Source organism: Vigna unguiculata, chromosome 3 (assembly GCF_004118075.2).
Source record: "Vigna unguiculata cultivar IT97K-499-35 chromosome 3, ASM411807v1, whole genome shotgun sequence".
In the NCBI taxonomy this organism is placed as follows: Eukaryota; Viridiplantae; Streptophyta; class Magnoliopsida; order Fabales; family Fabaceae; genus Vigna; species Vigna unguiculata.
The window spans coordinates 12,962,455-12,973,585 of record NC_040281.1 but is presented as its reverse complement, the minus strand read 5'-3'; the positions used below and the strand labels follow the sequence as shown (position 1 = coordinate 12,973,585).

Here is an 11,131-nt window from a genome sequence, read left to right as displayed (position 1 = left end):
ACTTAGCTTCTAACAATTTAAAAAAATTATTGAATCTGTTATGTATACAATATTATAACTATGTTTTTTTAAACCATTTAATATAAACTAATTTTTAAATTTTATAATTAGATTTCAGATTGATTCGTTTAAATTTTATACGGTTAAAAACCGGTCTACGAATTTGGTTATATTATGTATGATTACCCAAAAAAACACTTTTATTCATTAATATTACTATAACCAATGATAAACTATGCATGAAAATAAATTAGTAATTACAGAAATATACTTTTTTCCAGTTTTAATAAATTTTTGGTAGTCTAAATAATAATCTTGGAACTTTCAATAACTAAATTGCAATCTACAGGTTCAAAAACCAAAATACATATTTATTTTAAAAAAAAATTAGCAGTGGGTACATGACAGAAAACAGAGTATAACAATTGGGGTACACCTGTCTGAGCACAGACACCGAAGGGCTAAGGAGGAGGACACCTGTGACCTGAAGACTGCCCTTCGGTTTAAGGGTAAGTAACCCCTGCCCTCTCCTGCATCTCCATGCCTACATAGCCCCACACCCTTCTCTCTCTCTGCACTCATTATGTTACTTTCATGTGATATACCCTAACGCTCCCATCCTCGTGGTCTAACAAAGAACCAAAATTTTCCTTCAAATTTTGCTCCTTTCGTCGCCCACTGTCACCAATGGGAGATGGGTGCGTGATTCAGGCCACACCCAGTTCCAACAAGAAGAACAACAAGAAGAAGAAGAAAAACAGGGGTGGCACCAAGAAGAAGATGACCAACGATCAGGTTCTCGCCTTCAAGTTCGTGAGTGAATGGGTTTTCTTGGATCACCCTTCTGCTTCGTCATCTTCTTCTTCTTCTTCTCCTTCTTCTGCTTCCTGTGTTGTGGATGATTTTGGGGTGCAGAAGCCTGTGGGGAGAGGTGGGGAGAAACTCGTCTTTGAATTGCATTCACACTCCAAATTCAGTGACGGGTTCTTCTCCCCTTCCAAGGTTATTGAGAGAGCTCATATCAATGGCGTAAGTTTCAATCTTGGTCTCACTTTTCAGATGGTTTTTTTTTTTTTAATCTTTTAAAGTTGTGTTTTTTATATTGTGCTAATTTGGTTTAGTGTGACTGGGAACTGTCTTTTGGAACAAACTTCCAAGGCAGTTAGTTACCTTCCTATGGGATTATTTTTAAGGTAGGTATTGTTCATAACCAGAAATAGGACTAGATATTAGAATGAAGTCAGATGAATTTGAGTTTGTGAGTTCTTATTTCCCTGACAGATGAGAATTAGGTTGTGCTCTCTCTTATTGTGTTTTGCACAAACATTTCTTTTTGGCATTATCCCCAAACTGAAGAATCAGAATCAGGCCCATTGATTAGTGTTTATATATTATCAGAGATTTCTTGAAATATGTGCATTTTTTAACCAATATGCTTTCTTGAGAGATGGTATATGGATGATGAAAGTCAACTGGAATTTAAGGTCAATTTCAGTTTGTTTATGGATTGTGTTTTTTCAGTTAATTCAAAATCTCTGTTGCCCATGATAGTAAAAGAGGATTGCCTAAGGTATCCCCTGCTGTTCATAGGGTTTCCCTTTTTAGAGGTAGGCACCTTTTTAATTAATATTATTTACTCATAACAGGTGAAAGTTCTTGCTCTGACAGATCATGACACTATGGCAGGCATTCCTGAAGCTGTAGAATCAGCTCGTAAATATGGCATTAAGATTATTCCAGGTGTTGAAATTAGTTCCATATTCTCTCCAAGGTAATTTTTATTTTTAAAATTACATATTCTTGATGCTTGTTAATTGAATCGGCACTTATGTTATTCTGTCTTTTTTATTTTCAAATATTACATATTCTTGATGCTTGTTAGTTGAATTGGCACTTATGTTATTGTGTCTCCTCCCTCTATAAAGAGATGGAAAGAACAAAATTTATAAACTTAAATGGTCAAAATCAAATAAAGGTTAATATATACATCTCTTCTAATACATGCTAATCCACTGGCAGAGGAGACTCAGAATTAGAGGAACCAGTTCACATTTTAGCATATTACAGCAGTATTGGACCAGCAAGGTTTGAGGAGCTGGACAAGTTTCTATCGAATATAAGAGATGGACGTTTTCTTCGTGCAAAGAACATTGTCTTAAAACTGAACAACCTCAAATTGCCTCTTAAGTGGGAGCATGTTTGCAGGATTGCTGGCAAGGGGGTTGCCCCTGGGAGGCTTCATGTGGCCAGGGCCATGGTTGAGCAAGGTTATGTAGAAAATCTCAGACAAGCCTTTTCTCGGTATCTTTTCGATGGAGGACCCGCTTACTCCAAGTAATGTTGCATTACTTGCTCTTGTAGGTTGTTACTAATTTGTGTGGTTAGGGAAAATTGTTAAGGATGTGAACATTGTTGTGTTTTTCAGGGGAAGTGAGCCTCTGGCAGAGGAAGCAGTAAAAATGATTTGTCATACTGGGGGTGTTGCTGTTCTGGCTCATCCATGGGCATTGAAACATCCAGTTCCTATAGTCAGGAGGTTAAAAGAAGCTGGTCTTCATGGGATGGAGGTCCACAAAAGTGATGGAAAACTGGCAGGTACATGCTCTGTAGTAGAAAACTTTCCTCATTTTCTTAATCATTAAAATGATGTTGTTGCATAGTTTAAGGATTATTAAGATATATTTCAACTGCCTTATTCATCTGAACCACCTAGCATGAAGTTGATTTCGCTATGGGAGAGAAAAAATCATCACTCTGTTAGCACAAGAAATTGTAGTCTAACTGACAAACTGAAGGTTATCCACATCTATAAGACAAACAGTATGAACACTGAAAGCATTCATTCATTTACTGTTGATTCTTACCAACTGTGATGGGAGTTATATCATTAAGTGCAAATAGAAGCAAAATCTTATTAGACTCTTGTATGTTAATTTTTGGTGTTGGTTTCCAGCATATAGTGACTTGGCTGATGCTTACGGGCTTTTAAAGATTGGAGGGTCAGACTATCATGGAAGAGGAGGGCACAATGAATCTGAACTGGGAAGTGTGAACCTTCCAGTACTAGTGTTGCATGATTTCCTTAAGGTAGCTCGACCTATCTGGTGCAATGCCATCAGGGAGATAGTAGAGTGTTATGCTGAGGAGCCTTCTGATTCTAACCTTGCAGCAATTACAAGGTTTGGGAGAACCCGCATTTTAAAGGGAGGTTCACCCTTGAGTTGTGGACAGGACTTGATTGATCATTGTTTACCTCTCTGGTTATCTAGCCAGGAGATGGAAAATGCTGAGTTTGAAGCTATCAAGTTAAAGCTTTCCAATGTTTCGGTTAGTCAGGGAGGAATTCAGGTTCTAGTAGAGACTAAATAGTAGTTGTGTAACTTGTGTATGCGACACATTAGTTATTCTCATTGTTGTTGTTGGTTAATCTTAACATTAATTTTGTTAGTCAAGCTCAGTTTGTCTATTGATTCTTTTGAAAATTTTCCATGATCGTTGATCAAACATTTCTCATATTATTGTCAAAACAAGATTGTGTGTACGAAAGTTGAATCAGGAGGGATTCTTGTTCTGAATAGTTTGTGTAATCTTTTAATGAACACGATGGCAGCAAGTTTTGAATCTGTCAGAAAGAAAAAAAAAAGCACGACCAAGTTGTACGTTCAAGTTACATTAAAGGAAGTTTTAAATAGTTTGTGTAGCTTTATTGGTCTTTAGCAGTTTCTAAAAGGTACCTTCAAGAAGCAGAAGATGATCGCAACATGAAGTACTAACCATTTTCGAAGGCAAAAACGTGAAGTAAAACTTCTAAGTCACGAGAGCGTGAGTAAGAAAAAAAACGCATATGTTTTAATATATAGGTTGCATAAAAGATAAAGATTCGAAGACGAGTCCTTATGATATTTTGTAATTAATTATAATAAATGGTAATTTTTTATTTTATTTTCTTACCTACTTTTTTAAGAACGTAAGAAAAATTCACTTACTATTTTATTTTTATCTAAAGTTGTCAATTATCTGAGATATAAGATATCGATCAGTTTGAAGTTTGAAATTTCTCTTATGATTTTGTTATTAAAAGTTATTTTAGAGAGTTCAATAAGAAATGTATATTTAAATTATTCTTAATTTCGACTACTAAATGATGTGACATTATTGAGTATATTGGAACAAGTTGCTCGGTTGAGAGTTAAGAGAGTTTTCATTTCCGGACACAGTTTTGATGTTTTGGCCTCAAGTTTGTTGAGATAACATTATTAGGGTCAACTATCGCATTTGAGGTATTGTTAACTTTAGAGTCTGGAATTGATGTCATGTTTTTGTCTTCAAAAGGAGTTTTGTAGGGTCGAAAGGAAAGAATGTGTTTTAAGTATTCTGTATATTGACTCTTAAAGTATGTGAGACTATTAAATATATTAAAACACTTTTCAAAAGAAAATGGAAAGACATTTAATGATTTTTTTTATCGATAAGTAGAGAGTGTTTACTTTCTCTAGAAGAATAAAGTATAATGGTTAGCCGGTATGTTTATATATATATATATATATATATATATATATATATTAAAAGAGCTTTAGGGGTTGAGAAAAGAAATAATAAACATTTTTAAGTTTGTAATTAAGTTTTGAATAGAATCAACGTGAAAAATAATTTATAGGTTTAGAAAACTAATAAATCGATAAAAATGTAAAGAGTAGACTTCGTAAAAATAGAAATGACAGAACATGTGTAAATATGTAAAGTAGAGTTGTTAAGAATACACGTCAATGTATGGATAAACTGATCTAATATGTATTGATAAACTCGTCTAATTAGTATTCCATAGACTCATTTAATATGTCTTGTTAGATTTTTCTAATCAGTATATGGACACATTGGTCTAATGTGTACTTCTAGACTCATTTAATCGGTGTATGGATAGACTAATCTAATATGTATTAATAAAAACTCGTCTAATATGTTTATGAACAAACTTTTAATATGGACAAACTCATTTAATGTGTGTTGCAAGACTCGTCTAATCAGTATGTTGACAAACTCGTCTAATGTGTATTCTAAGATTCATCTAATTAATGTATGGAATGACTTGTCTAATGTTTTTTGCTAATCTCCTCTAATCAGTATATGCACAAACTCATCTAATATATATTACTAGACTTGTCTAATGTTTTTTACTATACTCATCTAATCAGTGTATGAATGAACTTGTCTAATGTGCATTACAAGATTCACCTTATCATTGAAGGGACAAACACGTCTAATGTGTATTAATATAGACTTGTGTAATCCGTGTATGGATAAACTTGTCTAATGTATATTGTTAGACTAATCTAACAATATATGAATGACTAGTATAATGTATATTGTTAGACTAATCTAATTAATGCATCAAGAGACTCGTTTAACCAATGTATTCCTAGACTCGTTGTATCAATGTATGGAATGACTCGTCTAATATTATTTCTTATACTCATCTAACTAGTGTATGAACGGTCTCATCTAATGCGTATTACTAGACTCGTGTAATATTGTTTATTATACTCATGTAATCAATGTATGGGAAATGGGAAGACTCGTCTGATGTTTATTTCTAGATATTTCTATTTAATGCATCGAAAGACTCATCTAATATATATTGTTAGATCCATCTAATTAGTATATAGACACACTCGTGTAATGTATAACTAGATTTGTCTAACTAGTATATGTTCAAACTTATCTAATATGTATTTCAAGACTTGTCTAATCAGTGAATGGACAAACTAGTGTTATGTGTATCAATAAACCTGTTTAATTTATGTATGGACAAACTTGACAAATGTATATTCTAAACTTGTCTAATTAATATATAGACAAGCTCGTCTAGTGGTTATTGCTAGAATCGTTTAATCAACGTATGGACAAAGTTGTCTAATCAATACATGTTTAGACTCGTCTAAAGTGTATTACAAGACTTATCTGATGTGTATTACAAGACTCGTCTGATGTGTATTACAAGACTCGTCTAATTAGTTAATGAACAAATTCATCTAATGTGTATGAATAAACTTGTCTAGTTTATGTATCGACAGACATATCAAATGTTTCTTTTTTATACTCGTCTAATCAATGTGTATTGTTAGACTCATCTAATGTTTTTTGTAATATTCGTCTAATCAGTGCATGGAAAAACTTGTCTAATGTGTATTGCTATATACTCGTTAATTTTTTTGTTTTGTATTCGTTTAATGTGTGTTGTTAAACTCATCTAATCAATTTATATCTAATATATATTTCTAGACTCACCTATTGACAATATAAAAATACGAATGATATATTTTAAGACAATATTTTATTAGGTTTTACCTTTTGTTTCCTTCTTACTAAAGTCATAAACTCTTATATTTTGAAATTGAAAATAGTAGAAAATGAATTTAAAAAATATAAAACAAAATTTATAATCTTAATAAGTGTGATTTTTTTATTACAAATATATATTTTAAACATTTGAAATGAAATATTAAGTACAATCTTTTAATTTAATGTGTCATAAATATAATACTAGTTTTTATTAAATAATACCAGTTTAATTTTACGTACTAAAAATATGAAGAATATTTATATTATAATTAAATTTACAAATGATAAATGTAATTTTTATTCACAATTTTTGTTAGACAATATATTATAGTGTAAACAATTTGTATATTATTGTTTAAAATAATATTATTTTAAGAAGTAAAATATATGTAAATACAACCTATGAAGGTTTTAATGATGATAACAAAAGACAAAAAACATAAAAAAGATTGACAAATGTTGATCAAGCTTAAACAATAAAGGAACAAGCAAATCAAACACCATGGAAAAGATTCATTAGATAAATTGAAAATTTGCTTAATCTATTGTTAAAAGAATCTTTACCTTTTACTTAAGTGTTGGCCTTAAAAATGAAATTACATGAAATCTTTTTTCTAACTATAATCGATTCAAAAATATTAAAATATTTTGAACTAATAATCGATTACTAGAGCTACGTGAAAAATGTGTTCGATTTTTTTGAACCGGTAATCCATTACAGTCATGTTATAAGCGATTATTTTAATTGATTACAAGAAGTGTCTAACCGTTAAAATTCAAAATTTTAAACCAGTATGACCAACGATACAAATTTAATCGATTACCAGTAATGTGTAATTGATTACCAACGTCCAAATTTTTTGAAATCTTACAACTCTTTTAGAAAACTTGTAACTCTTCCAAAGAGACACAAAGGTTCAAAATTTTCATTTTATATATGTGTTCTCACTTCAGAAAAGATAAGATTTTCATATTGTGAAATATACTACTCACAAAAACTCTTGGTCAAACACTTGAAAAATTATTGAGAATTCTTACATGTTCTTCAACTTGTATTATCTACTCTTGAAGAGAATTTATTTCTATGAAAGTTATTCTATTGTAATCAAGGGTTCACTGTGTGTGTAAAAGAAACTTAAACACAAGAGAAAGGGTTCCAAGGTGATTGTGTGTTCATAATTTGTAAATGATTTATAAATACAATGAAAATCTCAAGTGGGTGACTTGAGGATTTACAATATCAATTGAGTTTTCACTTTTTCTTCCCTATCTTTTATATGCTTATTCTTTAAATTACTTGTTAACAATCATACTTCATGCATTGCTCATCTTAAGAAGAAGTTTAATTAAGTTGTTTCTTATAGAAATTAAACAATAAAATTATAAAAAAGGTAGAAAAAATTGTTAACTTAATTCTCCACCCCCATTCCCCTTTTAAGTTAATTGAGGCCACTTGGCCAACAAGTAGTACCAGAGCTAGTTTCTTGTATAAAGCTTACAAGCTTCAAGGATAAAAATGGCCTCATCTAACTTTCTCTTTCTTGAAGGAAACTCTATTAATAGACCTTCCATCCTTAATGAAGAAGGCTACCATTACTGGAAGTCTCGTATGCAAATATTTATAGAAGCCATAGATCTAAATTTGTGGGAAGCCATTGAAATAGGTTGTTTCATTCCTAAAATTCAAGAAGGAGATAAAATCACAATAAAACTTAGAGATCAATGGGATGAATAAGATAGAAGAAAAGTAACTCATGAAAGAACCAATTATGTTAAAAGATCTAGGATAACATTATCACCCATGAATATGAATTATTTAGAATGAATCAAAATGAGACTACAAGACATGCAAAAGAGATTCACACATATAGTCAATCATCTTGCATCTCTAAGGAAAAGTTTTCTCAAACCTCACCTTACAAGCTGGTTTTGTAGGGTTGAGTTAGGATTAAAACTCACTTCTAATAAAGATCTTATTAACAAAGTTTTGAGATGTCTAAACGGATAATGACAACCAAAAATGACTGCAATTGCATAATCAAAAGATCTCACAACCATGTCTCTTGCTACATTGTTTGGAAAACTTCAAGAACATGAAATGGAACTAATGAGACTCAACCAACATGAAGATAATGACAAAAAGGAAGAAAAACATTACACTCAAAACATCATCCATCTATGAAGAAAGTGAAAAAGAGGACTTAAACGAACAAAATGATCCAGATGAAGATAAAGATCTAAATCTCTTTGTAAAGAGAAAGAGATTTAATAAATTCTTAAGAAACAAAAGAAATCGAAGGAGGCCAACTTTCAATACAAGAAAGAAAACAAAAGAATCCCCCTTTACTCCAAAATGTTATGAATGCAATCAACCTAGATACTTGAGATTAGATTGTCTCATCTATAAAAGAAAGGTGGAAAAATCCAAAACAAGTCAACTTTCAACGGGGAAGAATGCATACATTACTTGGAAAGAAAAGATAACAAGAGATTGAGACAATGAAATTGTAAATCTAGGTCTAATGGCTTCTAACCATAATACTTATATTTCCTTTTATGAACTTTAAGATGCATTTAATGACTTGCATAAAGAATCTATTAAAATTACAAAAATAGTGTAATCTTCTAAGAAAACAATTTAAAACTTAGAAAAAAAATCTCAAAATTAAATAAAGAAATAGAAAATCTTATATGTGAAGTAAAAACATTAATGTATCACACCTAGCCAAACTCGACCAAATAAGTAAACAATGCGTATACCAAGGTAGCCAAGTATTCAGCCTAGGCTGAGTCAGCCTAACTTGTACCAGTTCTAATCTAAACATCTAGAGGAACAACCTGCACCTCATATAACCAACATAAGTCGTCAAGGTAAGTAGCCGGCTTAGGCCGACTACTCCAGCAGACCCTGTAAGATTAAAGCCCAGGTCGACCACTCCAATAAACTTAGTGAAAATAGAAGCCCCCACGTTCAATAGGTCTTAAGGGCCTGGGTTAGGGCCCAGGCCCACTCACAGCCCAAGCTAGAGCCCAAGTCAAGGCCCAACCCATGAGGTAATCAGACATCATTAATGCTCTATAAATACGCGTGAACCCCAGTAATTAAAGGTACGCATTCATTAATCATTGATTTGACCTTTTGAGAGCTTTGACTTACTTGAGCTTCGGAGACTCTTCTGCAGGTAACCGCTCCTGGGTTCAAGCTGACATATACCAACCAGGAAGAGACCAACTGAGGAGATAACGGACTACATGGTAAGGTAACGCTTGTGCTTGACTCATCTTATTTGTTCTCTGCAGGAACAATTGGCGCCCATCATGGGGCACGAGACGAACATCTTTAGTACCCGTTTTTCTCTGAAGATGGTTTCCACCCGTAACAAAGTTGGAGTGAACAAGCAGGCGGATGCTGGTCCCTCAGGACCTACTGGCATCACCCCTGATCTGGCCGCCATCCTAGACGGCCAAGCGAAGATGCAGCAAGAACTTGCAGATCGGAAGAAACGCAACACTGACGAGATGGAGGCGCTACGACAAGAGAACTCTCGCCTGAGGCGAAAGATCGAAGCTGATCCCAACCTGAAGGGGAAAGCCAAGGAAAACTCTGAAGCTGCAAGGTCTCCGGCCTTCCAGCCCACGGAGGAAGAAAGCGAATACAACCTCACTCCTCACACCTTCACCACCACTCAACAAACACCCATTCCCTCTACCCATCCCCCTCACTTCCCACCCACTCAACTAGGACTCACCGCACCCCCAACCCCTGCCGTTACCCTCCCTATCACCCAGATCCCCTACAACATACCCACCACCCTACACACCACACATGTTCCACCATATAACCCACAATACCTTCCCACAGCCCACATCCCTCCTCACAACCTCACCTTCACCCTCCCCGCTATGATCAACCATCCCATCCCACCCCACCTGCTCCCTCCCCATCAGCCCAGACGCTGTCACCCCTTTACTGACTTTATCGCCAACACCCTTCTTCCTACCCAGTGGGAACCTTTCACCCTGGACCGCTATACTGGTGAAACCGACCCTGACGAGCACCTCAAAGTCTACATCACCCATGTCGCCCTGTCCACGTCCCAAGATGCAGTCTTTTGCAAAGCCTTCCCCACCACCCTCAAGGGTCCTGCCCTAGAATGGTTCACAACCCTTCCGCCTTACTCCATCGACAATTTCGACGTCCTTTCTCACATGTTCTCCACCCATTTCGTCGGCAGCCGCCCGCACCAAACTATCACCATCTCCCTCCTGGGCATCAGACAAGAACAAGGCGAACCACTCAGAGCGTTAATAGATCGCTTCAGTAAGACAGCCCTTCGTACCCCACACCTCAATCAGGAGATGATCCTCCAGTACATGGCACTTACCCTACAACCCGGCCCCTTCGCCAACAACGTCTACCTCCACCCACCTGCCTCCATGCACGAGCTCAAATTATGTGCAGCTGATTATGTCCGCATGGAGGAAATGCAAACCCTCCACACCAAATTCTGCAACGACTATGCAACCACCACCGTCAACCCTACCCCACAACCTAACCCACGTCATGATACCCGCCCACGCGAGCCCCGCCAACCTCGCTTCACCAGATACGCCCCCCTTACCGTAGTCCGCTCCCGCATCCTCGACGAGGCCCTACAAACTGACCTAATCCCTCCACCACGCAAGACAACCACACCTCCCAACACTGATATGACCAAATATTGCCGCTACCACCGCAACCATGGCCACACTACAGAAGAATGCAAAGCACTCCAGGATAAAATAGAAGAAC

At 35.1% G+C, this 11,131-nt stretch overlaps 1 protein-coding gene across 1 annotated transcript; it reads left to right on the top strand.

Moving 5' to 3' along the window:
• Positions 1–452: 452 nt before the first annotated feature.
• LOC114179562 (3',5'-nucleoside bisphosphate phosphatase) lies at positions 453–3,700 on the top strand. The gene is made up of 5 exons (XM_028065943.1): positions 453–1,029; positions 1,647–1,771; positions 2,020–2,334; positions 2,426–2,595; positions 2,954–3,700. Exons 1-5 carry the CDS (start codon positions 688–690, stop codon positions 3,367–3,369), a joined length of 1,368 nt encoding a protein of 455 aa, XP_027921744.1. The 5' UTR covers positions 453–687; the 3' UTR covers positions 3,370–3,700.
• Positions 3,701–11,131: the final 7,431 nt, after the last annotated feature.